The sequence below is a fragment of the Serinus canaria genome, chromosome 5, assembly GCF_022539315.1.
Source record: "Serinus canaria isolate serCan28SL12 chromosome 5, serCan2020, whole genome shotgun sequence".
NCBI lineage: Eukaryota > Metazoa > Chordata > Aves > Passeriformes > Fringillidae > Serinus > Serinus canaria.
The window spans coordinates 341,544-355,888 of record NC_066319.1 but is presented as its reverse complement, the minus strand read 5'-3'; the positions used below and the strand labels follow the sequence as shown (position 1 = coordinate 355,888).

General features: G+C 38.4%; 1 protein-coding gene across 1 annotated transcript in view; it reads left to right on the top strand.

Moving 5' to 3' along the window:
- Positions 1–14,345, top strand: part of LGR4 (leucine rich repeat containing G protein-coupled receptor 4) — a 73,238-nt gene that overhangs the window by 47,436 nt on the left and 11,457 nt on the right. The window contains exons 4-11 of the mRNA XM_030240713.2: positions 524–595; positions 9,876–10,091; positions 10,724–10,795; positions 11,862–11,930; positions 12,500–12,571; positions 12,657–12,728; positions 13,394–13,462; positions 13,894–13,965. Of these exons, the coding sequence (XP_030096573.2) occupies positions 524–595; positions 9,876–10,091; positions 10,724–10,795; positions 11,862–11,930; positions 12,500–12,571; positions 12,657–12,728; positions 13,394–13,462; positions 13,894–13,965 (714 nt within the window). The remainder of the gene's footprint in view (positions 1–523; positions 596–9,875; positions 10,092–10,723; positions 10,796–11,861; positions 11,931–12,499; positions 12,572–12,656; positions 12,729–13,393; positions 13,463–13,893; positions 13,966–14,345) is intronic.

The window sequence follows — 14,345 nt, the reverse complement described above, 5'->3', positions numbered from 1 at the left end:
ACATGACATACATTGACCTAGAAGAGAATTTTGAAGAAACCCACAACAGTATAGCTTAATTCACTTTGGCCCAGTGGTGCTTTGTTGTGAGCACACTTCATAAATTAGGATGTTGATGCGTTGTGTATTGATGCAACTTCAGGAAAAATTAGAGGTTTGTGTATTTTCTAGCATGTGTAAGATAATTCCACAAGCAAAAAATAACATATCATCTCTTGTAGCAAATTTGTCCTAGTGTTAAGTTGTTTAACCTTTTCAGTGAGTTCCCAAGGGAATCTCAGCATATTGTGTCACAGCTTGTTTTCTGCAAATTAATGCTGTTAATGAACGAGTTGTAAATAAAACTGAAATAGACCATTGTTTCACTGTTGCCTTTGGGCATCTGGTCTTGAGAATTCTACATGCATTTACATACATTAGAAATCTGGGAAACCATAACAGGACGATGGGCTTTTCTGTTATGTCTGGCTTTGATAAAGATGATTGTCCAATTCTACTTTATTAACACAGTAGATTTTTACAGAACCCTCCAGAACAATCAGCTGAAGACTGTACCTAACGAGGCCATCAGAGGATTGAGTGGCTTGCAGTCCTTGTAAGTTGCCTTACTTTGCTTTTGGGTTGGGATTGCTCTCCAAGTTCTACTTTCAGTCACTCTGTCACCTTTGTTTCATTCTGTAGAGTTATGAACTATAATAATGTATGTGTCATAATGTACCTGGAGTTTCTGAAAGTGCAATTGCAACTGGAACAAAGTTTCACAATTAAAATTCATGAGGAATTTTATTTGTCATCTTTGGTGGAGTGACCCAAATGCAAACTCTTGCAAAACTCCACCAGGTACAAGATTGCTGTGTGAATGCAGTAGTGGTGTATTTAAACTCTAAACCCTCTTGCACATCCTAAGATATTTGAGCAATTCTTAAATGTTGTTCAAAAATGAATGATGCCCAAGCCTGTTGTATCCAGAGCAGGAAAAGGGATTTATGGGAAGTATAACTTGAGACATGCAGAGTATTGGTTTTACAGGAAGGTGTTGAAATCTCACAGACAGTTGTGAATACCTCAGCCTTGATTGCCAGTTGCACATTAGGCATTTCATATGTGCTTATCCTATCTCATGGTTTATTATGTTTTATAAAGCATCTTAATCAGACCCTAATAGTTAGTTACAGCTCTCTAAATGGTAGATACCTATCACTGTGAGGAGGAGGAGGTGGGAGGGGCTGCAAAATATTTCCTCCTTCCCACTTCTCTCTCCAGAGAGAGAGGGAGGGGGAGAGAGAGTGTAAATTATCTATTGTCTCTGTTCCAAAGTTCAGCTTTCTGGCCCAAGACCCTGTTTCTTTCAGATTATGGATTTTTGAAAAGAAAAAAATTAGTTTTTCAAAACAGAAAACTATTTGCAAACTACTGCACAACTTTAGCAAAGGTGCTTTTCTTCCCTAATCTTGGATCTTGACCCTCCTTGTTGCAGCTGCTCTGGTATTCCAGTAAGGAGGCAATTCAGTGTCCACAGTTCACTCTTGTTTTAGTGTGTGCCTGGAAGAGCAAATCCCTTGGTCTTGGTGCAAACACAATGCATTGTGTAAAAGCTCTTCAAATTACATGATAAGAATAAACCTTTAGTAATAATTTAAAACAAAACAAAAACTTCTTCTTGGCTTCCAGCATTTCCTTGATGTCAGAAAGAGAAACTGCTTTAGTAAAAATGTTTGTCTACAAATCATCCATTTAATTTTCAGTGAACGTTCTTTTTTCTATACATATTTACAGTAATGTTTGTTCTCTAATTAAAGTTTAAAATATTATATCTCTAATTGCTGGAGGTGATAATTTTATGTGCAAAAGGGAAGGAACAAAATTTAAGAGAAAAAATAATGAATGTATAAATTAAGTCATTATATATATTTTTAAAAAATCATATGATTTTTAATATTCTTGGAAAGATGGACTGTGCTAGAGCTATTTTTAAAGAAGCAAACATTTTAGTTTTGAAAAAATTATGATTATGTAAGATTGTAATCATTATGATCACTTGACAAAAACATCCTTACAATTAAGATATAAGAGTAACAGTTTAAAATGTAGTGAGATTTCCCTTTCTAGGAGCTTCATTGTTCAAGGGCAAATGATAAAATATACCAATTTTTAGGGTAGTGAAAAAGGAGGAAATTACGTTAGTAAGTAGTAGGAAGTTGCTTGTCACTTCTTTTTCTGAGGAAAAGCAAATTGAGATTTCCAGATAACCAGCTGGAAATATGGTGGGCAAGTCCAGTCTGGAAGTCACTGGTGTCAGAGTCACAGACAGTTGTGAGCTGGAAGGATCACTGCATCCAGCACTTGAGTGAATGTTCAGTGAATTACTGAATAAATGACTTGCACAGGGATTGGAGCCATGACCTTGGTGCTATCAGCACCACACTCTAACCAACTGAGCTCATCTGGAGCTCAGGAAGATCTTAGGCTTTTTTTTCTTCCATCCACTGATGTGACTTAGCCTTTGGTTTGTAATTTGTTAGAAATGGGCAGGAATTTGAGAATAAATTGACTTTTGAGACAAGTGTAGTGAGAGATCAAAAGCATTTTTTCTATGCAATTTGTTTACTTCACCAGAATGCATTTCTGTGATTTTAATGAATTTCAGGAAAACTTTGTTAGCATTCTTCATGCATAATTACACTGATTGTGCATATCCCCATAATTACACTGATTATCCATAGTAATGCAGATAGCACCTTCTGGCAAAGGAATGTAAGGGTGGTCCTTTGAATTTTGTGTCTGAACATGGAAACATGTCAGCATCCTGCTTTATTGTATAAAGAAAAAGGAAAAAAGTGATTTACTCCTCTCCCTAAAGAATTTTTTGTTAATTCAAAACTCCCAAGTTGCTGCAAGCTTCTTCTAAAACAAATAATTTGTTGCAGAATATGTTAGAAAAACCTGCTTCTGCTCTTCTATATGATCTCCATCCCAAACCTGAAGTTTAAACATCACTTAACTGTCCCTCTTTTGGCAGTTTCCCAGTTTGCTCTGAAGTATGGTTCCAGGGGTATTTTTTTCTTGGCGAAGGTACAAATTACTTCTTCAAAACTTTTATAGTATATTGATAGTAATTTCATTTTAAACACCTTTACAAGTGCTTTCTGTCTTAATGTGCTTCATTTTTTAGTGTCATAGGAAGGCAGTTGCCACATGTGGTATGTATTAACAGACTCATTAAACATACCTGGTTGGAAATAAAGAAGATGGTTATAGGTGCTTCATACTCTGTAGTGTTTATATTACAGCTGGTGAGTAGCCAGCCTGGTTCAGAATACTGAATGGCAACTCTTTATTTTCTTTGCACTGAATATATTTCCCAGCTCTGGCCTCCAAAAGAGAGTTAGAATAGGGTTCTTTATATGGAGGTGAAATTTAGCAAAATTAAGGAGTTGTACTGAGTGGAAGCTTGCTGTGTAGCACCCCAGAAAAGTTTATCTGGCAGGATGCTGTGATAGGTGTGGCTGTGGGACAGCTCTACCGAGGGAGAAGCCACAGCTTGTCCAGCTTGTGCCTCTTTCAGTAGCAAAACAGCCTGACAAAGAGCTTCACAAATGTAAACAATAGTCTTGGTGCATTTTGGTTACTGCAAAGCATCAACAGCATGTTTTTGTTACTATGAGGCCATGAAGTACCTTGTGTTTTAGGTCTGGAGGTGGTGTTGGGGAGGTTCGTGGGCAGTCCCAGGATCTCACCGAGAGCAGGAGGTGCAGCAGCACAGTGGTGGAGCTTCTTTCTGGGAACCACCAGGAAGCCATTGAGGAAAGTCTCTCCTCTAAGTGCCTTGGCATATTTGACTGTGATGATTTATTTTGTATTTATTCTGAACTTTGACCCAGAATCTGGGGATTTGTAAAATGGGAATGCAAACTGCAGCAATCTTTAGGGCTGCTCTGATTGACCACAGAAACCCAGCTATGCAGGACTAGTAGGAATATTCTGGTACAGTGTGTGACAAATATTGGAATTACACTATTTAAACAAAGACTTTCAGATGCTTTACAAAGGAAAGCTTTATTTCACTTGAATAAAAAACCCACAAACCTAGTTGCCACCGTGCATTTGCCATCAAACCCAGGAGTCTTCTGAAAGCCTGTCAATATCTGCTCATGTATTAAGTATGATTGATTGTAACTGTAGTCCCAGCACATGTGCACACTTGTCCACATGCAGGGAATACTTGAGCATTCTGCAGCAGCAGTTCAAAGCACAGTAGCTTAGCAGTTCTGCCAGATTGCCAAACTGTGGGATTTGGGATCCTGCCAGAGTGATACAGAGCTGTGATAGCTCCTGCCTCTCCTGCTGGGTGGGTGCTCACCTGAGCTGCATGGTGTCGCCATGATATTTTCTGAAAAATCCCTTTACCAGGATTTTTCTCCTGAGGAGCTGAGAAGCCTCAGAGGAAAAGAAAAACAATAATTATCTGCTGCTGTGGAAAGCAACAAGTGCATCTTTGTTTGGTCTGATGTGGTTGTTTCTAATTAATGGCCAATCACAGTCCAGCTGTCTCTCACTCCCTGGTTAGTCACAAGATTTTATTATCATTGTATTCCTTTCTTTTCCTTGCTAGCCTTTCTGATGAAATCCTTTTTTCTATTCTTTTAGTATAGTTTTAGTATAAAATTTTCTTTTAATATAACATATATCATAAAATAATAAATCAGCCTTCTGAAACATGGAGTCAAGATTCTCATCTCTTCCCTTGTCCTGGGACCCCTGAGAACACCACCACAGCACTGTGAGTGTCTCCATGCCTGTGGTCAGCAGGCATTTCTGAACTCCCTGCTGGAACTTCTGGCTCCCTGAACAGCCTGATCTGTTCAGCAGGACCATAACCAGCTCTTAGGAGGCTGGAGCAGCCTTGAGGCAGGAGAAGGCAGGAGGCATGAATGTGCTGAACTGGCATGGGATAATGTTTTCTGGGAGTGGCAATCATCTAGGCCTAGGTGGGTCCTAATGTAGAACTAAAAGGAATGAGAGCAGAATCATGCTTTGCAGGGTAAAAAGTATGGTAAAAGCATGGGGACAGAGAATGGAGTCATATTTCAGTCATATTTAAAAATATCAAGATGACTGAAATATTTCTAAGTTAATTTTGAATATGTCTGATTATAAATTAATATAAATTTAAATTATTATAAATAAATTCAGACATATTTAAAATATATGTTATAGCACATATCAGCTGTAGGCTTGAATTTCTAGCTTTTTTGTATTTTAGGAAGGATTCCTTATACAGATCAAGTTAATATCTGTCCTCATTTAAAAAGTCAAATCTAGAAACATTCTGCTGGTAATGAAACTGCCCGATTTTAAGCCATAGTTCATGTTGCTGACAATTTCAGTAACATAAACCATAAACACAAAATGCTACAGAAGGGAGGATTCCTGAATTTGGAGAGAACAATGCAAATATAATCTTATACCAAAAATTACATAGTTCTGTTCTAATTCTGCTATCTTCTTCTTAAAGAAACTGGTGCTTTAGGACTCTAGTTGATAATTTTGTCATTCTGGATTATAGTTTGGAAGGACAGGACATGTCTGTAGGGACAGTGGTGTCTGGGAGGCTGTGGAATTTGTTCGTCAACAGCCATGACTAGATGAAATTTAGAAGGTTTAAATGGTGTTATGTGTGGCACACACCCCTTACTGTGGGAGGTGTCTTTTCAGCTGAGCACCTTTCAGTGGTTTGTCTTCAAAGGTTTTCTAGTTTCCTGCTTTGTTGTTACTAAGGGGTGAAAGGGCATCAGCCCTCAGATTTAGTCTGTGTTAAAATACGGGATTAATCAGAATGGGAATGGAAGAAATTGATACATTGTCTCTTTAACCTTCAAAACCAATACAGACTTAAATACACTGAATATGTTTTTGTTCCTTGAACGTTTAGAGTTAAGTATGTACAAGAGCTCTTCTGAGCATATCTGATGGTGCTGAAAAATCTTTAAATATATTGCTTTGTAAACTTCACATATTTTTCTATACCATTTTTTCCTTTAGAAGGTGTTCTGGTTTTCTTGTAAAGGGTTGTGGGGTTTTTTGTGAACTTCAGGGATTTCTGGCATTATTCTAGTTTGTTTTTTTTTTTTTTAACTGTCTGGGCTTGCTTAAGGAATTACTAAATTTAAATAAAATCAGGGAATTATTTAGAATTTGAATGATCAGAAACTTAAGTGTGATGGTGAAAGTTAAATGCCATGTAGGCAAAATTAGCTGAATCCTCTGTGGGGACTTTACAGCAAACTGTGACCTTTGACTGGTACCATGTTACCTATGGGGGATGCAGGCTGTAGGGCAGTTGCTCTAAGCAGTGTGTGTACATTTGTGTGTAAAATTTCATTTATATGTGTGTGTTACATTTGGAACTTCTATTTGTTTGAATTGGGGTAGGCATTCTTACTAGTTCTTAAGAACTAGTATCCTTAAAGGTTTCCTTAAAGCAGAGTCAATTGTTTGAAGTGTCTGCTAGTTCATGTTTTAACAATATATCAAATATTGATGGAAGAGCTGCTGAATGTTTAGATTTCTATCATCCTTCTGCTCTTTTCTTCTTCTGGACTTGGTGCTTGTGTGAGGAGGGAACATGAGAGGAATGAAAGTGAAGATGACAGCTCCACAACTGAACTCTTAATTTACAGACTAAAATGTAAAGATCTCTCACAAGCCAGTGTCTCTATAAGAAATCTGGAATTAAAGTAGCTTTTGAAAGATTAAGGTCTTGTATCTTTAACAATGTAATGGAAAAAGACAGTCTTTGTACAAAGTCCAGTCCAAGCAAAGAATATTACTTGTTCTTTGTTAGTTTTTGGAGCTAGGAAATATGCCCATTAAAGAAAAGTTGTGGTTCTTAATTGTTAATGTTTTGTGAAGGTTGCCAAATATTTTAGTTTTGCTTTTCAGTTATTTCACTAAGTGCTTTGTTGTGTGCATTTCACACTAAATAGGAGTGTTTCAGCTGTGTTTTGTGCATTCAGTATCATGTGGATAAGCTTTGACTGTTTGGAAGACAAAGAAAAACAACCATGGCATATTAGGGTCTTAGTGGAAATGAAGGAACACAAAAAATTGTGGATGAGGCTAAATAACTTAAAAATACCTTTTTCACTTTCCACACCCCCCTGGTAATATCAATGGTGGGTGGTGGTGTTCTTTCCCCCTTCATCTTTGCTGCTGTGGGCTGTAGAAAATAACCGCAACAGCAGGGATGGCTGTGGAGAGTCATCAGTTGAAAGGGGGGTGCTTAGGTACTCCATCTTCCATTCTGGGGGACAGAGGGTTTGGCAAAGCCAGCTGAAAACTCGGGGTGAGACATCATCTCCATGACTGTCTCTGTTCTCCCTGGCTGAGCTCAGCTCCTCACTGTGTGTCCATCCTTCCTCTGTTCCCCTCCTCCTATAAGGCTGGGAGAGGAGGAGCAGGACAGGAGGCTTTCTTGTGTGCTTTTGTTTTCCAAAGTCTCCTAGAATAAATGGGATTTAGCAAGGTGCTAGTGGAAGTACAGAGGGACTAGATGAGTAGGGACAATGATTGAGGCTTGTCTCTTGAGTATGCTTCTTCTCTTAAAAAGACCCCAACCAACCCCTTCCTCCAACAACAACAACAAAGAACAAAAAACCTCAGAAAAAAAGGGAGGGGAGGGGTGGGGTAGGGAGAAATTAGAAGCCTTGGATATGTTTATTCCATTGGGAAATAATTCTTTGATCTTCAGGAACCTGTATAAATTTAGGAGAGAAGAGAAGAAAGACAGGTCATTTCTAGTTGCTTTTTGTTTCCTGAAGCAGAGGCTCAGGTTTTTTTCCTCTCTCCCTCAGCCTCTTTGTTTTCCTCCTTTATTATCATCAGACTTCAGTTTCTCTGAGATGTTCTAGTCTCCATGCAGCCTAAGAGCATTCAAATAGAACATTTTACACACCTGTCAGAACATGGGCAAATGATGAGGGGATGCCAGTGCATGAACCATAGGAATTCACTCTTTGATGTACAACTTTAGAGCTAATGACACCTCACTGATCTTAGGAGAGAACTTTGACTGCAGACAATTTTGTAAGTTCCCACTTGTAGTAGCGTATTTTTTGCTTAATTTGGTGTATTTTTTTACTTTTTTTTTACATGGAAATTCAGCTGATGGCTTTTTATTCATAATAATTTGAAACACACAAACCACATGCATCACAACAGCAAACCTCTGTTTTAAGGAAAAATATTAAGTGTGTTAAATTTGCGATCAGGCTTGTCTTGTGCATTAACTCTTAGTCAGGGTTGTCGTCTCCCTTTGAATTCTGCATGTCCTTTAAGTGCTGGGATCAGATCTGTTGTGACTGTGCCTGGGGACAAATGCAGTGAAGTCACTTGGTCCACACTGCCTGCCCAGAGAAGGACAGGATGAAGGGCTGGGGGAAATTACTTCTGAAACTAACCTCGCTAGACTTTTAAGAGCATATCTGATCATGGCTTTAGAAACTGGAGAGTGCTAAGTAATTCCAGAGATGTGCTGATTTGTATCTTAATGAGCATCCCTGTTACTGGAGCAGGGTGTGTGTGTTCTGTGTCCCTGAACCATGGCTGGTGCAGCAGTTGTTTCACACCAGCTGTGCAAGGTACTTTCACAGAATCACAGAATAATGAGGTTGGAAGAGACCTTTAAGATCATCAAGTCCAGCCTATGCCCTAATACCTCCAAGAGACTATAGCACCAAGTACCATGTCCAGTCTTTTTTTAAACATATCCAGAGATGGTGATTCTACCACCTCCCTGGGAAGAGCATTCCAGTACTTTATTATTCTTTTGGTGAAACATTGCTTGCTAATATCCAGCCTGTACCTTCCCTGCCATAGATTGAGACTGTGCCCTCTATTCTCTATCCTCTTTCCTTGTGTTTACAGGGAAGTTACCATGGTGCAGCTGTGTGGTGACCTGGAGAAGACAGCCTTTAGGTCAGAGGGCTATCAAATCCTGCCCAGGGCTCTCTGCTCTGTGCACCCACTGAGGTCCATGGACTATGAATGTTTTGCTTCTTCCCAGCATATTGAATAACCTCTGGGTCCTAGATAGGTCCCCTTGTCCACCCTTAGTTACTGCAAAAATTAACCCTGTCATGGCTGGAAACAGGACAGTTACTATAGCTAATTTTACAATTTGCATTCATTTAGGGGAAAAGTATGGTGGCAAATCCAGTGGTGTACAGTAGGTAATAGTGCTGATGTGCTGTTTTGCATTTTGTTCTGGAGAATGTTAGAAAAGATCAGGGCCAAGACAGCAATCAGTTGTAGCTGAGATGTTATATTTGTTGGGATAACTCATGACTTGACTTTGTTCACAAACAGCTTTTAATAATCTTTTTCTCTAAAGTAGATGCTTTGTTATTGTATAGCAGTGCCACAAAGCAAAGCATACAACAGTACACGATGCTATCAACAAGGGTGATGCAGGGATAATCCATTCAAATGAGTAAATGCCTCTGCAGTCTTAGACATGCTGTCAAGCTACTGTTTTAAAGATTTTTTTGCTGTGTTATAAGCTAGGGGTTTTGTGGGAGATGCCTTATAGAGTTATTAATTCATTTTGGTTAGCTGATTATAAGCATATCAGTTTGTTCAAATGTTTTATTTAAAACGTCTGAAAAGTTTATTATGAAACTTTATTTTATGGGCTCTTCATTTGCCTTGAAAAGGGTTTTCATGCATCTTTCAATAAAACTTCAAACTTTGAAGTATTGAATTCAGTGAAAGACACATAAGCTTGAATAGAGATGTTCATGAATAGTAGGACTTCATCTGGACTGTGCTGCTGTGTAGTTTGTGAGTTTGTTAACAAATTCTTTGTTCCCCTGCAGGCGTTTAGATGCCAACCACATCACTGCCATCCCAGAGGACAGCTTTGAGGGGCTGCTGCAGCTGAGGCACCTCTGGCTGGATGACAACAGCTTGACAGATGTTCCTATCTCTCCGCTCAGCAATCTCCCCTCCCTGCAAGCCTTGACACTGGCTCTCAACAGGATAACTCACATTCCTGACTATGCATTCACCAACCTTTCCAGCTTGGTTGTTCTGTGAGTATTTGTGTTTCACAAGGCACTTGGCTTTTCTCTGCAGTTACAGTTTTGGTTCATCCAGGGTGGCACTGAAAATAGAGATTTTGCTGTGTTTTAGCTCAGTTGGCTACTGTCAACATGAGATGATACCATGTATGGTAGAGAACCTGCTGAAGGTTTGCTGAAGACTTTCTCCTAAACAAAAAGCCACATTGGTTGTGGGTAGTGAGATTTGATTTCTGACATCTCATTACATAATGAATACTTCAAAACAACGGTTGTCAGACAGAGCTTTCAGAGTACGAAAAGAAGAAAAAAATTATTTTATCTGAAACCTGTCTCTTTGTAATCTTAAAAATCTCTGTGGAATAGTAAGAAAAATATGTTTGATTTCTGTGTTTGCTATATTTTTATCACATTTCTGAATAGTGATTGAAGATTTAAAATAGGTTGTCTTGACTGCAAGCAATGTATTCTTTTTCCATATGAGGATGAAATATTCTGTCTGGAAGTGAAAGATACTCTTCTGTGTAATCCACCCCATGCAATGTTTTTTTCATAAACTGTTTAACTCTCTTGATTTCGTAGAAATATCATCTAATTTGTTAACTTATATGAAATAATTCACTTGTTTTGGTTTTGTTTTTTAGACATCTTCATAATAATAAAATAAAAACTATAGGAAAACACTGTTTTGATGGATTAGACAACCTTGAAACCTTGTAAGTATGTTTCCTAAAATAACTTGTGGTCAGTGTTTGTCTCAGTCTCAGCTTAATCAAGTTGCCATGCTGGTATGATGAAAGTTTTGCAGATCAGGCATGTGTGCACTGACACTTAGATCCAGCTAAGTTTTGGAGCTGAAGGCTGCAAAAGCTGGTGCACTGCCCCACCAAAAAGGAATTAACTACATTGAGAAGCAGCTCAATACCAGCCTGGGTGAGATGTCATGCTGGCTGATGTGACTCCAGTGTTCCTAGCCCTTCTCTAGCTGGTGTGCCTTTGCATAGCACTCTGCTGAGCCAGGTGGACAGATCACAAGTGTTTGAGTGGCCCCATGAGTGATAAGGGACACATATTTGTTTCTCAGGTTTCCTGTAGGGTTAAACATCTATAGGATACGTTGCCAAAGCCGTTGTGGGACAATAGGAGCTTTCTGAGGGGATCTCAGAGGGCTCTTGCTCCACTGTTCCTCATCCTGAACCTCCCGAGTGCCTCAGTGGCAAGGACTGGCTTTCAGCTGCTTGGGTCACATTTCCCATTTCCCTGCAGCTCACTCAGGGCATGTCTGATATAAGTGATATCACCCTGAGCAGTGCGTTTTTGTATGCTTTGGGGAATGCTAAATAGGAATGCTAAATAGGTAAAACTAATGAAGGAGGGCAAGGGCAAGCCAGTGACAAGCTCTGTTAACGTGAAGAGCTGGGAGGAGTCCAGAGATGCTGCTTGCTTCATCTCTCTCACCCTCAATTGAGCAATGATGTGCTGGGTAAATAGATAACAGCTAATACAACTCTGAAAATGGCTTTTGCCATTTCTAAGGAATCCCTTTTGCAGAGGTCCTGACATTCCTGCTAGAATAGTGACAACTTAACTGAGAATTCAACGGATCCCCATCACCAATCTGTCATGAGGTTTTTCTAAATCTAAGTTGAAGTTACTCTGTGGTCTAGTTAAAGGTCTTCTGAGAACTTTTTTCTTTTGTTGGACTGTCTTAAACAAAAATTATTTTGACAATTCATGGCTACTGTTAAAAATTTTATAATATTCTTGCTTTATTTCTTCTAGAGATTTAAATTATAACAACATGGTAGAGTTCCCTGAAGCCATAAAAGCACTTCCAAGTCTAAAGGAGTTGTGAGTATTACTTATTCTCCCTTTTTATCAGTTTTCTTTCTCCTTTTTATAAATAAAAAGGAGAAAAAAATCCAGGATTTAAGAATGCTTGACTCATTGTACAGGAGACTAAATTAGGTTAAGTTATGCTAGGTGAGGCTATAATTAAAAGAAAATATAATCATCATCTGGTGAGGGCCTGTGTTGAAAATTATTTTGGAGTTACATAAGTAGGAGAAGCATTAGCATAGATCTGAATCAGGAGAGGGTTTTGGCCTCCCGGTTAGGTGCTCATTGATGATGCATGTTTTCCTTGTGCCCGCCTTAAGAGGTGAGTGGGAAAAGTGAAAGTACAGCATCATGTTGGGTCAAAATAATTCCTTTCTAATGAAATACTTTCAGTTAGCTGCTGTGCAGTAAACAGAAACCATTAAAATTATTCCTGCAGATGGACTTAGTCCTTTTGCAATCCTTGTTAAGGCAGGATTGGGAATTGAGTAGGTATGATGAAAATGACTACTGGTTGAATCTGTTGGCAGTATAGTTTTAAATGCTAATGTTTAAGTGTTTTTCTTTGCTATTATCTTTAGGGGATTTCACAGTAACTACATTTCCATAATTCCTGATGGTGCATTTGCAGGAAACCCCTTTCTGAGAACGATGTAAGTAATTTTCATCAGTCTATTTTTAGCCTTTAGCAGACAGTGAATGTAAGAACAAACACTGAATGTGTTTTTCTTTTCCCAGACATTTGTATGATAATCCTTTGTCTTTTGTGGGGAACTCAGCATTTCAGAATCTGTCAGATCTGCATTCCCTGTAAGTACCTTTTTGACAATACTGTACAATAAATGGGTATGAAATGTTGCAGCTGAGGACTCAAAAGAAATAAATTTTCTGACTCCCTCTTACATTAGAGGGTTTTTTTCAGCAAGTTCTAATAAATATTGTTATTGGTTGGGAATATCTAATTTCTTAAGAAGCTCTATTAAATATGCTCCACGACTTTTTATTTAATTATCTTTCATAAGATACGTAACCCAAGGCCAAATGCTCAGATTCTTAGTTAAACAATCTGCAATATGTCCTGGGTGGTTTTTTTTGAGCAGGGATGTACATGGTGAGAATGTTTTGCAGGTTAGTGCATGTATGCTCTTAAAAATACCACTTCTGGGGCTGACGAATAAGCAGAATGGAGTGAGACTTGGAACTACAAGCTGCACTTTTCATGAGTATTGATAGCACTCTTTGCAGTTTGATGAATTGCAATTGTTTCTTTCTGGAGGATTAATTAATTAAGCAAATGAGTAGCATAAGAAGCAGTGAAAAGTCAGCCTTTCCCACATTATTCAAGTATAAAATTTAAGAGCAGTAAGAATGTTAGAATGTCTCCTTGGTGTAAATATCTACCTGATAATAAGGCTGAATGTCACAATTCAATTTCATAGTAGTTCACACTTGATTTTCATGGGGATTTTTTCCAGGGTCATTCGGGGTGCCAGCATGGTGCAGTGGTTTCCTAATTTGACAGGAACTGTAAATCTGGAGAGCTTGTAAGTGCCTTCTGCAGAAATCAGTTCATGGGTTTGCCTCTTGGGAAGTAATTGAAATCTGATTAGTGGATCTGGAGAGCAACTGCATGTATGTTCTCTTCTTGTCAATAAATGTAACAATTCAGCTTTCCTCACTGTGATACCTGGGTGACACTTAGTGGGTTCTTTTTTAGTAGGGGAAGCTAAGAAAAGCCTATGAAAAAAGCCATTGATACTAACCTTCTCTCCCAGAAATGAAAAACAGAAAAATTGTTGTCTTCAGAAACAAACAAACAAAAAAACCAAAAAAAGAAACAAACCCAAACCAAACAAAATTTAGTGGGTGAATCTAGCATCCCAATAGCATTCTGTTCTTATATATCCTTGTTATGCCATCTGTCATAAACAAAACAAGCATTTATATGTGTGGGTTTGTTGGTTTTTTCCCCCAGAACTCTTACAGGAACCAAGATAAACAGTATTCCTGTTAATTTATGCCAAGAGCAAAAGGTGCTTCAAACTTTGTAAGTATATATTGTGCCTCTCTTCATACATCAGAATGTTTTGAAAGAAACTTTAATTTAAAATAAAAGTGTTGCTTTCAGCTTTTCATCCTAGTAGTTCTCCCAAAGTTGGAAATGTGGTTTCTTGATTGTTTTTTGATTTGATGTAATGCCTTACATTGCTTAAACAGAGTCCTCTTTATAGGGATATGTTGCATTTTTTTCATGTTAAAGAGATATGTAAGGTGGTGCTGCAGAGACCAATCTTTAAGCTTTTTGTGCCAGCTCTCATTGTTAACAGAACTGTAGTCAGCTATGTTCAGAGGTTAAAGAAGAGTTTAGTTACAGTGCTTCGACCTCTGGTGTTCAGGAACAGAGGAGAGAGCATCAGGAACCAAAGA